Source organism: Cnephaeus nilssonii (assembly GCF_951640355.1).
Source record: "Cnephaeus nilssonii genome assembly, chromosome: 17".
Lineage (NCBI taxonomy): Eukaryota > Metazoa > Chordata > Mammalia > Chiroptera > Vespertilionidae > Cnephaeus > Cnephaeus nilssonii.
In genome coordinates, this window is record NC_137088.1 from 58,615,849 (window position 1) to 58,639,511 (window position 23,663).

Sequence of the window (23,663 nt, forward strand, 5' to 3'; positions counted from 1 at the left end):
CCAGGCCGAGCTGCCTCCGGGAAGGACAGCCGCCCCCAGGCCCCGGCTCCAGCCCCTCCCCTCGGCTGGGCGGGTGGGGAGGGGGTCTTGAAGGCGCTTAAGTGTGGCTGCCACTGGGCTGCAGCTGCCCCTGCTGCCCGGAGAAAGGCCTTGGTGTCTGGGAAGGGCCGTGGCTCTGGCGCCCGCAGCTGCCGATCGCAGAGGCCGGGCCGGGCACGCGGCGCTGTGGGCAGCCTGCCGGGCGCTCCTGTTCGCAGTGAGAAGCAGGCCTTCCTGCTGGGGGTGTTGTCTTCGCTCCCACGGTCCTGCCTGCAATGAACGGGCGCCTGGGGTGGGCAGCAGCAGGCAGGGCTGGCGGGGTGCGGGGCGCGGGGCGGAGCCAGGGCCGTCACTCACGGGCACAGGGCTCTGTCCGCGTCTTCCCCACAACACACCACGAGGCCTGCCCGTGACGTCGTTGGGAGAAGGGCCACATGAGCTTTAAAAACATTAAAGAACGTGCCGAGCGCCCTGCGCCGTCGACATGCTGGCGTGACCGCACGCCAGGCGGGGTGTGAGCCGTGTCCGCAGCGGCGGCCACGCTTCCCTGGCGCAGGCTGCGGCTTCCAGGGGCCGCGGTTTGGAACAAGCTCCCCTTCAGCCTCTGGGCAGAGCCGGCTGGGCCGAGGGCGGACTCCGCTCCCCCCACAGCCAGCGGGGCCCCTCCCCCGCCCCCCCCCCCCCCCCCGGGGCGGCGTGCGGCGCACTCCGGACCAGAGGTGCGTCTTCCTTGCGGTGCAGGTAACAAACCCAGCTGCGAGGGCCAGTCCGTCCCCAGGACGCGGAAAGCGGCCCTAGACCATCACTGCGTGAGGTGGGCGCAGCCCGCTGACAGACGCCGTCTCCTCTGACCGCAGTCCCGGCCCCGCAGCCACTGAGGCCCCTCACAGGCCCCCGCCTCGCAGCGGGACAAGGGGTGCCGCAGGGCCCACCCCACGCACGTGTCTCCAGGCCCGCGTTTGTGGATGTCAGCTTCTACAGAAACGCGGGGACCGGGCCAGATGCCCACCAGAGCGGTCCTCGCCTCCTGCCACCTCGGGGGAGGCCGGCACGGGGTGGACAGGTGGTGGTCGCCTGTTTGCTCACCGCCTGTCCGCCGGTCAGGATGACTCTGCAAGTGCCATTCGTCAGAGGCCCAGCCGCTCGGACGCCTCGCCGGCACCGCTTCTCCACCCTGGCAGGCGCTACCATCCCAGCCCGGTCCACGTCCCCACCGTGCCGGTCCCCTCGCCGTGAGAGGCAGAGAGCGCATGCAGGTCTGCCTTGCCCACGCACGCAGCTCCTCCTGGGAGGCTGCTGGTGGCGGGGGCTCCGGCTGAGCATCAGCGCTCACCCAGGGCCACCGAGGGCACTGTGGCCGCCCAGCGGGCCTGCAGCCCAGACTTCTCTGTGCTAGCGGCTCGCGCCATTCACGCCTGAATTAACAAACCCCACGTGTGCCCTGAGACTCCTCGGGGTGACCACATTGTAAGGGGTATCAGTGTGCACCACTGCTGTACACCTGAATCTAACAGAACATCGTATGTCAACTGTAATTGAAAAACCAATTTTAAAACTCCCCTTCTTAACTGATATGCCGCTCCCGTGTGTGTACACAAGCGCGTACACGTGACCCAGCACTCACTCACTACGCGCCACTGTGCAGGGTGCCAGGCTCTCTCAGACCTCCCTCTCCCTCTCCTTTACTCACACCAGGTCAGCAGGCACCAGGACACACTCTCAGTGGAGAAAAGCCGTGTTCACTGGGAACATTATTTGCAGACAGACATACCCCGGGCAGCTGTCAACAGTACCAGGGGCTTTATTTCCCTGTGACCGACTGCCCCTCCCTCTGGGCCAAGAAAACAAATACGTAAATAAATAAATGACATTTGACCTTTGAAAACAGGATAAAACAATCGCAAAAACAAAGTAAGCTCTTTCGTTCATGCCTGGTGTTGACACCAGTTAAGCATTAGAAAACGTGTCCAGAAAAAATCGCCGCTTCCCGTTAAAAACACAGCATTATTACAAGCAAGCACTGGGCACGCGCAGGGCCCTGGCGCAGGGAGGGCACGGGGGGGGGGGGGGGGGGGGAGTGTTTCCGAGAGGAGCCAGTGAGCGGGGCCGCGCCCAGGCCGGCGGGTGGCTGGCGCCACAGGAGCATGTGGTCTCCAGGACTCCCGCGGCCTGGTGCCGAGAGCCCCGGGGCTGACAGAACCAGCGTGCCGCTGGGGCAGGTCCCGTCGGGCCTGCATGGCTGGCAGGCCATGGGTCTGGCTTTTCGAGCTGCACCAGCCGCTTGGTCTGGTCCACTTTTGAAGGGGGGCCGAGCCTTCGGAAGAGTTGGGTGTTCTCTTCGTCCTGACCCTCCAAGCCGCTCGCCAGCTCCCTCCAGGGAAGAGCTGAGTAAACACAGCCGCCCAGGTCCCAGGTGCTTTGGGTGGGTGTGCCCAGGGCAGGTAGGACACGCGTTGTGACTCACAGGAACATGGGGTGGTGGCACCAGAGCAGGTGGAGGGAGACACGCAGTGAATCCGCTGACCCGGAGTGCGGTGATTGATTGGTGCTGCCTGGCACAGCCCAGGAGGGCAGCCGGGGTGGCTTCCAGAGCACCTGCACCTGCCCCAGGAGTGGCCTGCCCAGTGTCCCCCTCTGCACCCTGGGGGCTCCTGCCAGCACGGGCGGCTCTACCCCGCACATCTGGATGTCTCCTTTCAGCCCAGGCTCTAGCCCCACCCCGTCTTCCCAGAGGTGCCCTAGGAACTTTCTGATGGAAGTCAGAGCTCGCAGGGGCTCACTGAGTGTGCTCAACAGCCCTTCCTGACAAAGGCCGTGACGGCGGCCGGCCCGGACTGGCTCCTTTAGACCCGCAGCAAACAGGAGTCTGAGCAGACGCTCCTTTTCATCCCCCAGGGCGGCCCTCCCCTTTCCTTGCCATGGTGTCCAGGTTTCAGCGTAGCCCCTCGAACTGCTGGAGTCAGGGACCGAGGCCCCGGCCGCTCTCCTCTCCTCTCCGCTGCCCAGGAAGATGCTGAGAGCAGAGCACAAGCTGGGGCACGTTCCAGCTTAAAACCTCTTCCGACCCTTGACCAAGATTAACCCAGCAAGAGCTGACCCCATGGAGCCCATCCAGCCAGGGCACCCTGCAGGGCAGCTAAACGTGGCCGGCGCCGGGGGAGCCTCGCCTCCCTCCTGGCACTGTCCCTGTCGGGACCCACCCTGCGGCACGCTGTCCAGTGTGGGGACAGCTCCCGTCCTCCCAAACGGCGAAGCCAGTGCCCAGCAGGACTCCGACCCTCAGGACTCCCCAGGTAGCACAGAAAGCCTGCAGCCACAACGCCGCTGGGGGACACCAGACACCTCCCCGATTTCTGAGGGGCCAGCCTTGGGTTTGACTCCGGGAAATTAGGACAAGGACAAAGGAACGCGCCCACCTTCTGTCACCAGGACAAACTGTCTTCACATGAGGGTCCTGAGCCATTTCTAGTCCCTTCTCTTCAGTGCTGGTGCACTCGCTGACGGGACCTGCCCCCCGGGGATGCCTGGGGCTCTGGAGGCAGGGAGCCAGCTCTGCCTGTGGGGCGCCAGGTCTGACGCTGTCTTCTGCTTCAGCCGAGCGTTTACCTAACTGCAGGGCCAGAACCAGGCTGCCTTCTGAGGCTTTCAGCGTCACTGAACTAACCACTGTGGCGCCCTCCCCACCGCCTCCTTCAGCTCACTGCGCCCGTTCCAAAGGATGCGCGTGACACATCGCTCGTTTCCTTCCAAAGCTCGGCCATCCCTTGCCCAAGCACTTCCTGCAGCCACGTGCCACGCCAGCTCCCCAAACGCCCTTGCCTTCTGCTCCCAATGGGCATACTCCACCAGGTAACAAACTTAAGTTCAAAAAGGAATCATTTCCCACACAAAACTAAGATTTCAATGTAAATTTTACTATTTTATTTGTGAAAAAACTACAAGCAGAATTCATAAATAGACATTTCTATTTAAAGCAGGAAAATGATAAAGTGGCTTCTAATAACACAGTCGTGCACATGCCAGCAACAGGAATATATTAACATCTTTATTTGCTAGACGAAGAGCAGTGTCCAATATAAATTCCCCCAAACACTTAAGACCTGTGAATTTCTGACCAGTTCACAAAACCACCAACTGACACTTGCGCATGAAGAAAAATCAGACCTAAGACGCGGCTATCAAGACGGACAGAGCAGAAACCTCCGAAGCGAGACAAGCGGTCTTCCTGGGAAAATGAAAATATAGCTCGTATAATACAGTAACGAAAATTCACAAGGTTATGTTTGACATACTTAACAAGCATTCTCTATTTGTCTCCAACAAACAAAGCTAAGGAAATAATGTAACCATCTTTACACAGTAAATTAAGGTTACAAGTCATACACAAGAACAGAACTGCTTGCGCATTAAAAACTGTTCAGCTCCATTGTCATACTCTAAATGTTGGCTCTTAAACCATTTTCGGTTACATACAAGCAAAGGTTATTATATATTCGGCAATTAATAAATTTTCAATAATTTACGATATGGTAGCTTAGAAAAGGAGGCTGAGAATGGTCTTGATAAGGCAGGTGAGACGTCTTTGTGGAACGCAACTCCCAGAAGCTTCTGCCATAGTTTTCAAATATCCAGACTGGAACAGAAGGGCTTAGATGAAATGTTCTGTGGTGTCAGGACACTTCACCTTTCAACGGCTCCAACAGAGCGTGTCAGGTAAGCCGTGTGCTCGCGCTGAAGATCGGGTGGTTAAAACCAACGGAGACTTGAAGGGTAACACTGTGCTTTTTGTTTTGGCTTTATGACCTGCTGACTGTGCTACCGGACACCAGGTTTCTGACCCTTTAATATATTCCTTTCTAATCTACACTGATGTTTGTACACACTGCCCACCCTGTAGGGCAAACTGCAAATGCAGGAAGCTCCACGGATCCTCGTCTCCAGAGCACACGCCTGAGGGATCTCCATGTCAGACATGAAGCCTCAAGTGCCCACCACCTCGGGCCTCGGCAGCCTGCAGGCGCGGGGCCGGCCCAGGACGCGGCCCAGGAGGCTCCTGTCACTTGCAGGTCCACCAAAATGGCCACGTCATCCCACCGGTCCTAAAGCACCCTTCCATCCGCCACCTCCCGTTCTCTGCTCATCACGGAGGCAAAGCCAAAACACCAAGACATTGGCCATCACTAATTAGCAGCCGCGTAGCTGGTTCATCAGCTTTCCCCACTAATGTAGGAGTCCAATCACTTTACAGGAGACTAATTCTGAAAGTTACACAGTGTTTCTGAAATGCACACCAACACTTTATGGTTCGGAAAGCAGTGCAACCCACGAGTTTGGTGACATCTAATTTTTCTTATTAAAAAGGTAATTTTCAAACTTAGCAATTCCTTAAATCTCTGGAAAATAAATATGGCTGACTAATTTACCCTCCCTGAGACCCTTAATAAAAGGAATATTAAAACTTTAGAAGGAATGTCTTTGCAATATCCCACGAATATTAAATTGTGGATTTAAAATTCATAGTCAAATCACTATGTATTATATATTCTGATACTTACAGAAAGCATTTGATTTCCTTTGGTTCATTAATAAATACTTGAAAAAGGTATCTAAAAAGGTAAGCACAGCTTGCATCCCAGATGCAAGCATCATTGTGAAGAGGGGACATGTCCGAGCGTTTGCGAGCAGGACCCCAGCCACCACGCACTGCGTTGGACCCTGTGCTTGGAGGACAGACTGAGCTCACGCGCAGCAGTGACGGGAGGGACCTAATGTCAATGGGAAGGAGCCTTTCCTGTCGGCTACTCAATCAGGCTGTTGCTGTTTCCTTGGCCCTGTGGCCTCCAGACAGAAGTGACTTCTACTCTTCAGCATACCAGGCTTCTCACACCCACACGGGGGCTTCCTCACAGCAGCGGCCCTCCCAGGCACCCTCCAGGTATGACCAAATAAAGGAAGGGGCATCAAGTCCCCGACAGGACTCAAGTCTGGGACTCTGGACACGCGCGGTGGGAGTTACACCGAAGAGAGACCCTAATCCAAAGGACAAAACACAACATTGTAAAACGCTGGCGGGTGGAAACCTCAGTGGTCTTTGTTTTCGTCGTCCTCCCCCGCCCCCCCACCCCCCCAGATAGTAAAAACGGATGAAAAGAAACATTACAACAGCGTTTACTCGTTTCCCTCAGGCCCAGGAAGGAGCCGCCGGCTCCCACAGGTGCTCTTCCCAGCAGGGAGGTGAGCGCCTGCAGCTCCTCAGGACCAGAAAGGAGTGGGTTTTAGGGAGAAAAACAATTCCCACCACTGAATAAAGGAACACAGGAGGGAAAGGAGGGCAGGAGGCAAACCAATTTCAATGACAAAACCACCAGGGCAAGGCCCCGTGCGGAGTGGAGTCAGGGATTTGCTTCTTGTATGGACCAAAAATGCAGTTTAGTCAGTTTTAATCCTAAAACTAAGCGACAATTTATAGACTGACCTCAGCCCCGAGCAGAGGCCTGGGAAGTGGTGGGATCGCGGACAGAATACCGTGTTTTCACGAGCGAGCGCCATGTAAGAACAGCACTGTGAACACCACCGCATTCCGCGCGACACTCGGCATGGGAGCTCGCTGGGTGCTGCTGATGGACAGAGCCTCCAGCCAGCCCCTGGGTGTCAGCTATTCCGCTGCAAGTGCAGGCTATCTGGAGCAGTCCTGAAATGGGAGATCACATTGTCTAAAAATGTGTTTTCCTATCATCCAGTACTCTTGAGAAGGAGAGAGCCAAGCTGCCCGTGGGCCGGAACACAGCTCGTGTAAGACCGATTTTAATGCAATGTCAGCGCTCCCGTGGAAGGGACTGTCCCGGGTCTGTAACTGTTCAAGGTTGTACTCACTTCACAGTGTATCAAGCACCAGCGTTGCCATGGATTGGTTTCAAATAACCCTTTATATATAATTTTATATTTATATATAGTTATATCAAAACTGATAGTACATAGTATAACTGGAAGAAAGAAATAAACTTAGAAGGATATGCTGAGAGGATGGAGCTTGTGAACATAATAAATAAAAGTTCCCTCCCCCTCCCAGGCCACCCCCCAACAAAACAAAAACAAAAACCAGTTGTAATGTACATGGAAAATTGTGCACAGCAGATTTTTTTTTTTATATATAAAAAGTAGATTCAGGAGCACATCCAATTATAAATGATTGTTAGGAAAATCATATAAAACAATGGAATACATAAAAGTGTCAAGAGTAATCGTCAGGGTGCGAAATTCCTTGGTGGCCAAATGCCCATGGCAAGCAGAAATGATCCTGGCAGCATCACGATAGGTCGATGTCCACAGAAGGTTCTCCAGGTGCAAGCAGCATGGGCAGGTGGAGATTTGAATTTCAGACCCTGATTCATAGTTTTCACAATTCCATGTGCAATTTCAGAAAGACTCGTCGTTCACTGCGGACAGGTCGCCCTTGGGAGTGGAGGAGCGGGAAGAGCCCTTGTCTGTGCTCTCTGACCCCGAGCTGCTCTGGTGCTGCTGTTCGGACCCTGCACTGGAGGTCACTGTGGAGGAGGACGTGGAGGAGGAGCGAGTCTTTTCCTTAAAGTCTGTGATGATGACGGTGACGTTGCCCACAGTCACTGCCAGCTGCTGTGCGGTGCTCCTGTCCACATTTTTCAGTCGGGGCCTGCAAGCACCACCACGGGGAACAGTTACATAAGCTACGGGTTGGAAGCGGTTCTGGCAGACATCAACACACAGACTTCATGACACCCACCACATGCCACAGCTGACCACACAACCTGCAGCTTAACCTCAGCAGTAACAGAAACCACCGCCCGTCAGCAAAGCTCTGGACCACTCAAAAATTATCATCAATGCATCTGTCTCCTGTTTGGCCACAGTGGTATAAAGCAGCGCGCACACGCATGGACATACACAGACACAGACACACACACACACACACACACACACACACACACACACACACACACACACACACACAGCTGACAGTCTCGGACCTAGTTCTCCACCCTCCCCCTCGGCCTATATACCCACAGCACAAAACCATCTGGTTCTCGAGTAGGACTCAGGACACCAGAGCAGCACTGGAGCTTTGCGTTCTAGTTTCGGTACCTGGAGGTGTGATTTGACTCGCTGGTCTTGGTTGTAGCATTTGCAGACTGTATACTGTTTGCTTCACTAGGAGGATCTTTCAGGACATCGGACTTTGGTCTAAAGGGGCGGGGGGACCAAGAGAGACATTTAAAAGGTATCTTCGATTCACCTGTAAAATAACATATCATGCCGAGTTACCCAGGAACTTACTTTGTTTTCTTGTTGGTATTTTTCTTGGTAACACTGGGACTAATTTCCTTATCTTTCTCGGGTTTCTCTCTGTCTTGCTTTTCAACTTTCTCCTTCTTCTCCTTCTTCGGGGGGGGTGGGGTGGCGTACTGCTGTGCCACCTGCTGTGCCACCAGCTGAGAATTGATTCGAGGTTTTCTGAAACGTTCAAGGAAAGACACACCATTACTTGCTTTATAAACACCAGTCTTTATCTTGGTCTTCTAATTTCTCAGGTATTTTATTATTAGTGTCTGGCATCTCAGAACTCAATTAGATGGTGCTATTTCTACATTACTACTTCCCTGTAGCATGGAGGAGTCCATAAACCTTCTTCTCTTTCAAACTCACGTCTTGCACATCTACCTTTAAGGGCACGTACAGGTGCTTACACGAGCAGCCAAGTGTCTCTCAGCCATGAGGGCCCTGCGTTGGCTCTGGGAGTGCTGAGAGCTACTTCTTTTGAGCTGTCAGGATCACACAAATGCCCCCCCCCCCGCCCCCGCAGAGGGTTCACCTCTCTTCATTACACGGACACTGGTAACCCCTTGAGAAGGGGATAAAATCACAAGTGTGACATTGCTCCTCAATGATCCCGACGTGGTCTGCTGCCCGCAGCTCTGTGATCGGCACGGACAACAGACAACACAGAGCAATAAAGGGGGTGAAGACGGAACGTCACTATAAAAACGCTTAGATGATGACACGTCCATTGTGAGAGCAACCATCATGTCCTCACCAACCTGCAGCTGACGCTGGCTCTCAGCACGATTGTTTACCAATTGTAAGTGGTGCCAAACCCTTCTCACTCTGCACGACCATGCAGGCCCACGGGGAAGGCAGAGGGAAGGAAGCCTGTCCAGTACTCATCTTCAGAGACAGTCCACCAGGCGGCCATGTCCAGCATAATAACCTCTCTGAGCACAAGGCAGGGAACAAACAGAAAATGGATCCACTCTTGAGGGGAAACAACTAGTTGCCACCATTAATGATGCCCTCAGACCTACAGCTCCCTCTCTGCTCACCAGGATGGAGGACTGGACAAGAGAAAAGCAAACCAAAACGAGAGTTTGCTGGATCCATGGCTGCTCCGCGCTAGGCACGGTCTGCTCCGGACGGCCAGCGCTCAGTGGCATGTGCCTTCGCCAGAAACATGCCAACCAAGAGGCACGCTCAGAGCCAGTTCCTGGGGCTCCGGCAGCACAGGCCTTGGTACCATGGAAGCCAGTCAGGTACACCTCACACTGGATCGCAGAGGGCCACACTTGTCACTGGGCCAGGGCTTCAAACAGGTGGGAGCACCCCTAGAAAGGGAGGGAGGGACTGACCCTAAGCCACGCCCCCAGCAGGAGCCTCCTCCATCTCCGGCTCTAACCAAGGCAGCAGTAGCCATTTGGAGCCTCTCCTTCCAGCAGAAGTGTGATACGGGCACCCTCATGAAGAAGGTCATGCATCTCACAGACGCTAGCTGGGGACACAACAGCTCGCTGTCCACAGGGATCACCAACCATTTCCGTCTGCGTGCCATCCACACTAACCAGACTCAGCCAGTGTCAACCCTGTGAACAATCCATTAAGACTCAGAAGAGCTACACCTTGAGAACTTACACTACGCCAGTACGTGTGCTGTGCTCCAGGGAAATCTCACCCGAGAACAAGAAGACATGTGGACACCAGTCCAGGAGTATCTTCAATAGTCACCAGGCGCCTGGCCACTCCAGGACGCCTGCCCCATCTATGATGTCACTACCACTGGGCACTGTAATTGCCAATCAACTGTGTACTCCTCAGTGGCAAAACTGCATCCTAATCATCTTTGTTAGTAAAATTATCTACTGGGTAAATAACGAATAAACAAACATTGCAGAGAAAAACAAAGCAGAATGAGGACTGAGGAGAGGGCCTGAACTCTGGTGGTGCAGGAAGTCACTGCTGACTTTTAGAGCAGGCCACATGGGAGCAGGTGGCAAAGGCCAGGGCACCAGGGACCACCAGGGGGTAATTCAGAGCCTTCTGTGAGAACCTACTAGATAGAAGGGTGAGCAGGTTGGAGATTTCTATAGGGAAGGGAGACACACTGTGTTGTGCACTGAAAGAGGGAGAAAGACGGACGGCCATCGAGTTAATTCGGGGGACAGAGGAGAGAAAGAACACACTAAGAAGTCCTGGGGAAGAAGTGGGGACACTTTTCCTGAGACAGGAGAGGGATAGTAGGTAAGGGGCTGTAGCGGAACATGGAAATGAAAAGGCAGAGAGGAGATTCAGGAACCACGGGCACTAGACATAGTGCTGGTCTGGTGGGCAGCAGGCAGAGCAGCAGCAAGAGAGCTGGTGATGAGCAGAGAGAAGGGCGTCCTGCATCTCACACACGGCCTGAATGGCCGAGCGCGGTGTGCTTTAGGGACGCGCTCAGCTGCCCGACAAGCTTATCCAGGATGGGCCATCCCCTACTCAGGCACTCCACTCGGCTAGGGGCATCCTGGGCACCAGGGAGCTGCCCATCGCCATGGCTCTGCCACGGGCAATCCTCTAACATGTCGGCAAACACACCCCCAACATTCTTCAGCCCAGCACCACAATCCAAGATGGGTAGAGCAAACTTACACATGCAACAGGTAAGATGAGCTACACCCCTTCACAGGCAGCACGCGTGCCAGCCGTGTGCATGCTCTCCCGTGCTCCTAAGAACATGACTAGAATGGCAGATAGTCCAGTGCCCCTCTCCTCTAATGCTCAGCCAAACAAAATTTCACAAGTGAGGAGGAGCCAAGGCTATCTGGGATCTGCCTTGTTATCAATCAAGAAACTAGAGGCCCGGTGTACAGATTTGTGCACACTGAAAGGAAATTAATTAGAAGGTGGCTGGGGAGCAGGACTGGGTGAGATGGGCCGGACACACCCTGGAGCCAGCCTCCCGCGGTCCCTGCCAGGCTGGCCGCACCTGGGGCAGCACCGCAGCTTGAGGAGCATCTGCGGCCACCGCAGCTCAGCAGTAAACCAGACTGGGGGCTGACAGTGCCCCAGCAACAACATAACCCATGGCCAGAGGTGGACTCGCACGGCCCTGTGAGGAATCGGGCTCCCTCCTCTCGGTTCTGGGTGCGTTACCCGAGAACCACCGATGCCAAGTCACTGCAATTCAGCAGCTCCTGCATTGAGCATCTGCCCCCTGGTGGTCAGTGTTCATCATACCTACCGGACGGTCGAAGGGTCACTTAGCCTTTTATATACACTAGAGGCCCGGTGCACAGATTCGTACACATTGAAAGGAAATTAATTAGAAGGTGGCCAGGCGGGGCAGGGCTGGGTGAGACGGGCTTGATATGCCCTAGAGCCAACCTCCTGCAGTCCCTCCCCAGTTGGCCTCACCTGGGGCGGTGCTGGGGCTCGAAGTGTGTCTGTGGAGTGAGCGGGGTTTCTCTGTCAGGTGGGGGGGGTCCCTCGACCTGGCCTGTGAGTATCGGGCCAAAACCGGCAGTTTGACATCCCCCGAGGGGTTCCAGAGTGCAAGAGGGCACTCTGCAAAGCTGCTGTCGCGTGGCAGCTCCTGTGTTGAGCAGCTGCCCCTGGTGGTCAGTGTGTGTTCATAGCTACCGGCTGGGCATCCGGTCGCTTAGGCTCTTATATATATAGATTACAGCTGCTATTTCAAGTGAATTCTCCCAGGACCGAGGGATGTGGGTGAGGTAGAAAAATACACCCGACTTGTTTGGAAAAGGCCCACAATGCTTCTGAGCAAAGAGCTACTAGCACTTCCTGGCTAAAAAGCAGCACAGCCCTTTGGAAGGGGAAGGTGAGGAGACCCCCTGCTCTTGCAATGAAGGTGCTACGTACCCCAACGCTCCGGCAGCTCCTGCCATGTGCCCCTCCGTGTTTCTAGGCTAGTGTGCTCTGACTACGTGCGACAGAATGGAGATGGCCAGCCCCCAGGAACAGAGCTGCACACACTTCACTCCTGCGCAGCCCAAAGCCGGCTAGCTTCCAGGTCAGGCATTACCAGCTGCGCCTGGAGTCAAAGAGGCGGGGTGGTCCAGGCAGCCCAGACAGGCCCCCCACGCAGCTGGATGTGGCACAACAGCCTCTAGAGGAGGAAGTCGCTTCCCTTTCACAAGGAAGACAGAAAGATTAAGAAACGTAGCTAAGGGTTAGTTAAGTGGCTGAAGTGGGATTTTAAACCCAAATCCATCTGGAATTCCCATGGGTTCCTCTTACGAAGGAACTGCAATGAGTCTCTACTTTGGAAGAGCCCAGACTTGATTTTAGGGGTGTGTGTGGGGGTGGGGTGGGGGGGTACTCCGGCAGAAGGCACTAGGGATGAAAAGCCCAGGTCAACCCCAGGCTATGGTTCAGACACTGCCCTCACTCGTCTCACCAGCTTTACTCTGACAAGAAGAGACCACTGGGGTGTCCTTCAGAGAAGGGAAAAGGGGCAGGAGAAGCTGGCAAGCATGTCTCCCCTGTCTGTAAGGAATGAACCCCGATGAGATGGTGAACACTGCTGACCCTGACAGAGTCCTTCCCACAAATCAGCTGCTCAGTGAAGTCTTCCCCGAGTCACACAACAAACTGCCAACAGCTCGTCTGATGGGCAGAACTTTTAACGTGTTGTAGGAAAGAAAGTCAATGCTCCACTGTGGGTCTCCACAATGACCCAAGTTTCCCAACTAACAAACCTTAAATAAGCAATTAACAGCCACCACCATAGAGTGGAAAACATTAGATGACAGCACATGGCTTATAGCTTTTGGTGCCTAAGCCTCCAATGAAAGCTCATCAACCACCACCACCACCAAACAAGTAAAAAGCCTATTTGACCAGAAATGCTATCAACAGGGGTCTGGTTTCCTGTATGAAGCAGTTTGGCACCAAACAAGTTTCTGTATCTTCTTCTTCAAAACCATACATTTTTAAACAAAATACGCAGACAAGCAGAACAGAAACAGACTTACAGACACAGAAAACATTTTGACAGTTGCCAGATAGAGGGGGGTTGGGAGGATGGGTGAAAAGGCGAAGGCAGTAAGGAAGCTACAGAGCAGTCACGGGGATGTCAAGTACAGCACCGGGAATATCCTATATGACACAGAGCTAACACGCAAATGGTTGTCACACCCTGGACAACCGGGGCTGGAGGACCTGAGGCTGCACCCCCCACCCGGCGCGGGGCCAGGGGAACTGAGGCTGCGCTCTTCGCCCCGTGGGGCTTGAAGGCAGTGGGGCCGGCTGCATTTGGGTCTCATACGATTTCGAGGTGCGTGTGGGGCGGGGGGTGGGGGGGGGGACGGAACTTGACTCTGGTTCCCATGGTGTGCCCCAGACTCTGAGAGGAGGGAGATTTTCATATACATTTCACTAATTTTCTTTCATCACTGACACTTCTATTATAGAGAAAGGACAAGTAGCAATATTAAATTATTTTCTCTAATTAATTCCCTTTTAACGTGCATGAATTTCGTGCACCGGGCTACTAGTAGTCAGTAATATTGTAATAACTGTATGGTGTCAGGTGGATACTAGACTTACTGGGGTGGATCCCTTTATAAGTTATATAAACGTCTAATCGCTATGTTGTACACCTGAAACTAATATTGTACATCAAGCGTGGAAAAGTGTGCCTTCTTAAAATTATTTTATAAGATCTATTTTTATTTCAATAGAGTTTACAAGTGAAAATCTGTTGTGAAATTGCAATAAACAGTCATCATCAGGAAAACGTTTATTTGCATTTAAACAGCTAATACTTCAGAAAAGTCTATTCCATAAAAAGTGAAGTAAATCTTTATCTAGAGACATCAATTTGAAAAGGCAAAATTTCAGAGCTCAAGCATATCTGAGTGGGATCACAAACAAGATACCTTTCAGGGTTGTTTTGATATGTGTACCTGTGCCACTGGGGAACACAGGCAAACCCTACCTTTTAAAGAGACAGGTCTACCATATACCGTATTTTCCGGCGTATAAGACGACTAGGCGTATAAGAGTTTCCTGGTTTAAAAAGTCGTTTTATATGCCGGAAAATACAGTAGTCCAATATATCTAATCCCATCAGTATAGTCCAATATACCGTATTTTCCGGTGTATAAAATGACTTTTTAACCCAGGAAAATCTTATACGCCCAGTCGTCTTATACGCTGGAAAGTACGGTACCTTTCCTTTCCCTCTTGAGCACTTGGGGAACCTGAGATCTTGCCACTCGTTTCTCACTGTGATTCTCCATACAAGCAACAGGCATACAAGCCCTGTGGTTCAGGCAACCAAGAGCAACAGGCATCTCCAACAAATCATGGCTTTTCCTCAAGTTCAGCTCTTCCTAAATGATCACTTGTGCCTTTTTCATTTAAAATAAACCAAAGGCGTTAAAATCAGACAATTCATCTACCAAGGAGGGGGGCCCTAACCAGTTTGGACTGAAGGGTTCCAGGTTCGAGCCTGGTCAAGGGCATGTACCTTGGTTGCAGGCACATCCCCAGTGGAACTGAGCAGGAGACAGCTGATCGATGTTTCTCTCTCATTGCTGTTTCTGGCTCTCTATCCCTTTCCCTTTCTCTCTGTAAAAAAAAAAAAATCGATGAAATGTATTTGAAAAAAAAAAAAAGAAAAAAAGGAGGGGGTTACAAACGGTGTTCAAATTGCCCTAGCTGGTTTGGCTCAGTGGATAGAGCATCAGCCCGTGGACTGAAGGGCTATGGGTTCGATTCCGGTCAACATCATGTACCTCAGTTGCAGGCTCAATCACTGGCCCTGGTAGTTGGGGTACGTGCAGGAGGCAATCAATCGATGTGTCTCACATCACTGTATCTCTCTCTGTCTCCCTCCCTCCCTCCCACTCTCTCTAAGAATCTGTGGGAAAATATCCTTGGGTGAAGATCAACAACAAACACTGCCCTGGAGTTCTCTGGACATGGCCCCCCAACCCCTCCCTGCCCCAGTCCCTGTCTGCTGAGGAATGAACGTCAGGAGTTTTAACGACGCTGTGAATGCCTTCCCACTGAGCACTCTGTCAGGAGCCCGTGGTCCTTCATGCCAACCCATGGTACTTGAGCCTCTCCACGTGACCCTTTTCCTGTCCCTACGCTCAACAGATGGTCCTAAACATGTGCATTGGCGGGCTGGGACAGGGATGAATTTTGCATTACTGATATCCCAGAACATAAGTACTAGCTTGGGGGGGGGGGGGGGCAAAGTATTCTGTGCATGGCCGTTATTTAGTAATACCCACTAAAACATCTAATCTAATATGCAAATTAACTGTCACTCCACCACAAAGATGGCGGCGTCCGGCGCCACGGCTGCAGAGGGAGGGCGTGCGTCTGGGCAGGCAGCATGCCCCACCCCAGCAGACACAATGCAGGGGGCCTCTGTGCGTGAGCTGCAGAGGAAACACCTTTTCTGACCGCTCATTGGCTAAGCTCCCGGTACACCACACACACTGTTCTTGGTAACTTGGGTAATAAGAACCCAAGAAGGTGATCCAGGGTTTTTGCACCTCACTCCTGGAGGAAAAAACTAAGGTCCGCTGCTGGAGGGCTAAGAAATGTCATATCCTGCCCTAGCCAGTTTGGCTCAGTGGCTAGAGCCTCGGCCTGTGGACCGCAGGGTCCGGGTTCGATTCTGATCAAGAGCATGTACCTAGGTTGCAGGCTCCTCCCTGGCCAGGGCCCAGGTCAGGGCTCAAGCAGGAGGCAACCAATTGAAGTGTCCCTCTCACATTGATGTTTCTCTCTGTCTTTCCCTCTCTTTTCTACGCTCTCTAAAAAATCAATGGAAAAATATCCGCAGGTGAGGTAAAAAAAAGAAAGAAAGAAATGTCATATCCTATGAAAGAGACATCTTTAAAATGCCTAAAGAAAGTTGTCATCTTTTGTGGTGAAGGGACTGGAGTCCATGTTGATGAAAACACCCGGAGGGAGCGGGCCTAAGTCTGTGAAAGGGGGCAGGCTGGGCTGAGGGGACCGCCGCTGAGTGCACAAATTTCATGCACCGGGCCCCTAGTTCTAAAAATAAAATAGGAATAACAGTAAATTCAACCTTAGGAAATTGGGTAGGCCAAATGTGTAAAAATGCTTTATAAAGGAAACAAAATTTTTCTTTGCAGAAGTATCTTGTTAAACCACAATGAGGTTAATAAATCTGATCTTTGAACTAGTCTGCATACAATAATGCATTCCAAGTTGTAAACAACCAAATTTCAAATACATTTGTAGACTACAATCCACTTTTAAATTGGGTAAAGCCTGCATTTCTCTCTAAGGCAATGTAAGTGTTAAACATGGAGGGTTTGTCTGTCCCAACAATACCTTCCACTGAACAGAATGCTCCAGGCTTTGATGACTAATACTGGAGAGGCCTACAGGAACTACTTGTTTTCTGTCCATTTTACCCCGCTCCCAATTCATTCAATTTTGGAAAATGTCAAAGATAACGGAGAGGTGGGGAGGAGAAATGCTGCGAGTGGAACCCAGAAGAGTTCTAACTCCAACATTAACAACCACAAGACCTTATGTCGAATGAATCCGAGATTTATCGAATGACCACTTAGTAAATTATGTAAGGTCAACCACTAGGGTGTATACTGGAAACTAATATAATATTGTATGCCATCTGCAACTGAAAAGTAAAAAATGATTTAAATTTAAAAAGTAAATCACACACACACTATGAGACCTTTAAAGGTGATACAAGACTTTTTAAAAATCTAGAAATGCATAGGACAGATTTAAAGTAAGCAGGCTACTTTTTGGGGTCTTTCCCCTCCACCTGTATTTTTTGTTAAATGACTAATGCCCCACTTTAGCCTCAGCAATTCTAAAAGATAAGTTAGACAGCTGCTAAAAAAAAGAGAGGGTTAACAACCAGACCCAAGAGAATCAGAATTTCTAGACTATTAGTCTGATATCCTTTCAGCTATACCATGCTAGCTGAATGCTTCTTTTAAATAAAATCTTTTAATACCTTAAAGTTTTCTGTACCTTTTTCATATTTCACATGTTGTGGTGTTATAGTTCAGTATTACTAAGAATCACCAATGTGATCCCAATGAAGAATAAATAACACATGAGGAAATACGGTACATAATTTGGTTTATAAGTAAATTCCCAGGGAGTTTCCAGGTAAGTGCTTTCTTTTCAGTCATTTTATTTATTTATTTATTACTTTCTTATTGGTTTCAGAGAGGAAGGGGAAGGGGAAGGGGGAGAGAGAGAGAGAGAGAGAGAGAGAGAGAGAGAGAGAGAGATATCAATAATGAGAAAGAATCATTGATCGCCTGCCTCCTGCATGTCCCCTCCTGGGGATCGAGTCCGCAACCCGGGCATGTGCCCTGACCAGGAATCGAACTATGATCTCCTGGTTCATAGGTCGATGCTCAACCACTGAGCCACGCCGGCCGGGCCTTTGCAGTCATTTTAAAGGACTGAAACTTTGAGAACATTGGACAGATATTCATCTGTTCAGCTATGGGGAGAGGAAACCACACCACAGCTCCAGCCTCAGTCTCCCCGATGCAGGAGAGAAGACCTCGTACTAGTGGTCAGCCCCCGTTCGGCGGCCGGTTCAGGCCCATGTCTCCTTGACTCGTCTCCTTGACTCACATCACAATGCTCCTGCCATAGTGTCAGGCCACGAAGCCAACACCAAACAAGGATCACTCCGAGGTTCCCTGTCACCGTGCTGGGTCATCACGGCACGGCATTATTATTTCCCTCTGCTCCCCAGTCTCTCTCTCGTGTGTGTGTGTGTGTGTGTCCTAAACAGTTCTTTCCCCTCTCATGTAAGCACTTGTCTTCATGACATTTCTCAATCCTTTAGCTCGTCTTCTAGAATGAGCCAGTGGGTGATATGAAGGGGTGTTAGTTTGTCTTCCAGGTCATTCTTCCCCATCAGTACATATCCTTCACTCAGGAGAACTGCTGCTCAGACAACGAGTTATTTCCCCTCAAACTGACTACAAATTATTCAATGAAAAAACAAGGTGGGGGAGGAGACAAGCCGTCCCCTTTCTCCCACCTATCCTTCCTTCCGTCACCTTCAATGCGAGGCAGGTATGGACTTTGAGTATGACAGCCTTTGGACTTTTATCCACACCTAGCTAACTAAGCTCAGGTAAATTACTCAAAATGGGGACACACCTAATTTAACAGTGTTGAAGTAGATTAAATAAGGTCAAGTTCACTTAGTTGTTGCAATAATGTATGTACATACAGCATGTAGATATTCAACAAAATAATTCCCTTAAAAATAATATACACATTTCAAAGCAGCACCTCCCACCGGCCTCAGCGCTGGGCTCCGCGGGAAGCTGCACAAGCAGAAGGCGGGCAGGGCAGTCTTCCTCCCGGCCGTGGCTCTAGGTCAGAGCCCTCACATTAGCCAGGCTGTCCACAGCAACAGCAGCACTAAGCATGCTCACTAACTTAACCTGCTTTTCCTGCATGTTTCAGATAGAGTTTTGGTTTTGCAGATATTCCTTTTAAAAAAGGATGCCTTTAGGAGGCCACCAGACTTCAACTGTACAATATACATGGTACCACATGCACACTCACCACATACAACTTGGTTAGGAACAACTGGCTCCAACAGAACTAACATATCATTCTTAACGTAATAGACAGCAGAATCAGAAATGTTCTACTCTAGGTTCACAATGATCATTTTGAATACTCAGATGTGTCTATGTCCTGAAAGCACACTTAGTGTGGGCACTATGACTTTTCTGCAACTCAGGAGCATACATTCAGTAAGTAAAAGGAGCTACAAGTAGCTTAGATTCTTAAAAACAAAACACAAAACATCTATTTCATAAGCCAACCTGGCAGCAACAGATAGGTGTCTTAGCCTCTTAGGGGTCCTCAAAACCCTTGGGGGGGTGGGGGGAGAAGGGGAGGCAACGAGGCCACAACTACTTCCATAGTGATTTTGTTTTCTATAATAATTGTAAGACATTACTAGCCAGGGCGGAAAATAACAATTTTAAGCTTACTAAACACCCGAACAACATTCAAGAAGTGGGCTTCAGGTATTTCTTTTCTTTTTTTAAAAAACATTTTATTGATTTTTTTACAGAGAGGAAGGGAGAGGGATAGAGAGTTAGAAACATCGATGAGAGAGAAACATCGACCAGCTGCCTCCTGCACACCCCCCACTGGGGATGTGCCTGCAACCAAGGTACATGCCCTTGACTGGAATCGAACCTGGGACCCTTGAGTCGGCAGGCTGAGGCTCTTATACACTGAGTGAAACTGGTTAGGGCTGAGCTTAAGGTATTTCAACCAGAGTATAGATTTGGCTTCCTCTCTCCTGTGGTGCCTAAAAATAATTGTATTGTGGTCATTCGAATAGTTTAAGTAAATGTCCCATAATAAACACGCCCTTTGGATCTCACACAGCATTTCCCCAGAAGCCAGCCCACTGAAAAAGAACGTACAACGTGGGCCAAATCCTCAGAGCAAGGCCAGACCTCTGCTGAGGACTGGGTCTGGGCTGCAGTGCAAGGTCCCTGGCAAACTGAGCCGGTGTGCGTGTCCCAGCAGCTACGGGCACCGCAAGCACGCCTTTCCTCACCTGCCATGTTTCCGAGGGGGAAAGCCATGGAGGCCTCCCGTGGCTGCTCTGTCTGGGCCACGTCCCGTGCTTCCCAAACCCTGCTGGGGTGAAGAGGCGGAGATGTACCATGCCTCTGCTGCCCCCTCTCCGTTTCACCTTTGGCATTCTGGCTTATGGTTCCAAATTCTTCAGAGAGACTTTTCCTGGGACCTAGTGTATGCTGGGACAGGTGCTGCTTATGGTGTGCTTATGAGCGCATGGTGTGGATATGTGCTCATTCTCCATGAGTTGCTAAGACATGACACGATAGACGTCAGTGGCCTAGGTCTCTGGTGAAGGGCCCTTGTGTTTATGGGGTGCAGACTGCACACAAGCTGGACCATAGGACTTCACAGGCGAGGTGCCCGAGCTCTCCCCTCTACTTTCTGTCTTTCTTTGGGAATCTTACTCGGTGACCTCGGATGAGTTTTATGCTCTCCAACACTTGTGTTTCCTCACTAGTAGAGAGACTAGAGTAAGCCATTCCTACCGTTCCTTTAACTCAGGAACTTGTATTCAACATTTAATATAGACATTTAATAAAGACAACTAAATAGAGCATTTGTTCTTAAGGCACAACAGGCAAGCTTGCAGTTTATGCTGTTAGTAACTCATTTAGTCCTTATTTTGAAAGTCAGAAATAAGCATCATGAGGCACATTCTACAAACTAGAACTATAGTGTTGGTTTAGTGACTTTGATATGACCTCTCCCTTGCCCCCAAAAAGATAATAAAAAATCAACTTTTAAATCATGTCAATGATTTAGGAGGACTCACAGAAACTACAAATCTCTAAGCAAACCATATCTTCAAATAAACATGATAATGAGTCAGCTCTTTCTCCAAGAAACACTACACTAAAGCAATCCAATATGCTCTACAAATTACTTCATAGTTGTCAAAATCCCATTTAAAATGCATTTAACCATTTTGAAATAACAGCTCATGTCAAAAAAAAAAACTGGGCACTTGCAAAACACACAAAAGAATTAGTAATTCCTCAAGGAATAAAAAGCTCTGAGGTAATTCAAAGAAACCCAACGACTGAAATCAGCTGCTCTCTTCAGGTCTGGGTTTCCTCACCAGTAAAATTTAAAGAGTTCGACTCTTTAAAGAAGCCCTTCAATTCTACTGCTCCCAGTAGAAACATGCATACTAGAAAATGGCAGTTCTACCCAACACCTCGTTCATGGTCAAGGGATGTTATAATGGGCCTCCTAAATCACTGGGAATATCAAAGCTTTCTTAAAGCCCATCACCACTTCAGAAGGATGTCTAGTTTAGGGGTTCTCACCCACCGTGCTGCTGCTGGAGGGACCCCACAGTCTTTGCTACGGGGCTGTGCTGACGCACTGCAGGGTGTTTCGTGGCAGCCCGGCTTCTACCCACTAGAAGACAGTAGCCCAACCAACCCCTAGTGGTGACAGGTAAGAATCTCTCCAGCCTGACCGGTTTGGCTCAGTGGATAGAGCGTCAGCCTGCGGACTGAAGGGTCCCAGGTTCAATTCCAGACAAGGGCATGTACCTTGGTTGCGGGCACATTCCCGGCAGGTGGTGTGCAGGAGGCGGCTGATTGATGTTTCTCTCTCATCGATGTTTCTGACTCTCTGTCCCTCTCCCTTCCTCTCTATAAAAAAATCAATAAAATATATTTAAAAAAAAAAAAAAGAATCTCCCCAGACATTACCACATGTTCGCTGGGTGGGAACATTGCTCCCGAGAGAGAACCACTTGTCTACACAGGATACAGGAGAATGGGAATATTCACAAAAGTGTGAAGGCATCCCAGGAAAAACAGCACTTCAAACATTAACCCTGTAAGGCGTTCATCACTCTTAAAGAGAGTAGGGTTTAGGAGGAGAATCCCAGAACTCTGAATATACTGAGATTGTGGGGGTGTTTTTTAAACACATATTAAGTTGTAAGATCGTGCTTCTCAAAAATGTTGCAGTAGTTTGGAAGATGGCGGTGTGGGTAAGTAAAGGCTTGTATTTGCTGCCTCCCACAACCACATAAAAATTACAACTAAAACACAGAACCACCATCATCCAGACCCAGAAGTCCTGCAACCAGAGAGGTAAAGAAAGAGGCGCACCGAGACTGGTGGGAGGTGCGGAGGCGCGGAACGCCTGGTCCAGCGCCCACGTGTGCTGCCTTCTCAATCGAGATGGAGACCGTCTCTGAGGAGTGAGGGGTCCCAGAGCTGGGACAGGAAGTCCCTACGGGCAGTAAGATCCACGGGCTGTACAAACCAGTGCAGACTGAGGCTCTGTGACACACAGGCAGCTGGAGACCCAGCTGCTCCTCTTAAAAGGCCAGCACCACAAACTGAACTTAGAAGGCCCCACTTCCTCTGAGCTCCCGCACCAGGACAAGGCTCTGGGGGACACAGACACATATGAAGAGGTTTCAGGGCTGACGGGCAACCATTTCTGTTTGCTCCACCCTGGTGATTCCCTGAGACCCCGCCTCATCCAATTTACAGCCCCACCCAAGCGGTGTACAGTGGCTTTTGCATATGAATGGTCTGTCCTGGCTGAGGGTAACAAAGCTCAAAAAAGCTGCAGCTGGGTCAGGGAATACCAAACCGATCAATAAAAGGCGCAAGGCCCGGCACCAGCACCAGCCTGTCTTGCTTCACAGCTGGGCCTCGTCTGAGCCCTTCCAAACTGATACAAAGAACAGGAATCTGCAGATCTCTCTGTAGCTCCTGCTGGGTGGCCCCAGGCAGTGGCTGACTTTGCACCTCCCTGGAGACCCAAGAGCCAGTGTACCCAGTGGTCAGAGTGAGACCATCCAGATTACAACTCTTTACATCCATAAGCGACACACTCAAGGGGCAGACTCAGTGAGCACCAAAGCCACACTGAAGCAAGTCCTGCCCCATAAGGGTGTCTCCTGCACAGCAGCTCTCCTACTGTAGTCGCAGCTGGTCCCCACAGCCAACTGGCCCAGAGGTCAATTCCTCCCAGTGACACCAACAGCAATAAAGGCTCAACTGCGACAAAACTGTGCTCACAACCCACAAAGGGGTGCATCTGGAGTGCCCAGTTCAGGTGACTGGGGAGGCTGAGCCACTGGGCACTATATGACACCTACTACAAAAGGACACTCTACCAACTCAAGGAGACATAGCAACTCTACCCAATACATAGAAGCAAACACAGGGAAGCAGCCAAAACGCAGAGTCAAAGAAACATGTCACAAATGAAAGAAATGGAAGAAAGCAAACTATTGGATATAGAATTCAAAATTACAGTTATAAGGTTACTCAAGAATATTCCAGAACCCCCCCCCCCAAAAAAAAATAGAAAAGGACCAGTCAGAAATTAAGCATACACTGACTGAAATAAAGAATAATATACAGGGATTCAACAGTAGAGGATTCTGAGAATCAAATCAACATTGTGAAATATGAGGAAGCAAAAAACACCCAAACAGAAGAGCAAAAATAAAGAAGAATCCAAAAATATGAAGATAGTGTAAGGAGCCTCTGGGACAACTTCAAGCATACCAACATTCGCATTATGGGGATGCCAGAAGGAGAAGAAAGAGAGCAAGATGTTGAAAACCTATTTGAAGAAAAAATGACAGAAAACTTCCCATACCTGGTGAAAGAAATAGACTTACAAATCCAGGAAGCACAGAGAGTCCCAAACAAGAGGAACCAAAAGAAGCTCACACGAAGACACATCATAATTAAAATGCCAAGGGC

General features: G+C 50.5%; 1 protein-coding gene across 2 annotated transcripts in view; it reads right to left on the bottom strand.

Moving 5' to 3' along the window:
- Positions 1–3,943: 3,943 nt before the first annotated feature.
- Positions 3,944–23,663, bottom strand: part of RYBP (RING1 and YY1 binding protein) — an 86,160-nt gene continuing 66,440 nt past the window's right edge. Inside the window, exons 3-6 of one of the 2 annotated variants that reach the window (XR_013814890.1) lie at positions 8,350–8,526; positions 8,158–8,256; positions 6,515–7,708; positions 3,944–6,069 (exon numbers count right to left, since the gene is read on the bottom strand). Coding sequence is in view for 1 of the 2 variants with exons in the window: in XM_079795700.1 (XP_079651826.1) it covers positions 7,456–7,708; positions 8,158–8,256; positions 8,350–8,526 (529 nt within the window). In the remaining variant the exon portion in view is untranslated. Of the gene's footprint in view, positions 7,709–8,157; positions 8,257–8,349; positions 8,527–23,663 lie in introns of both variants that reach the window. The other variant, XM_079795700.1, reaches the window with a different exon arrangement.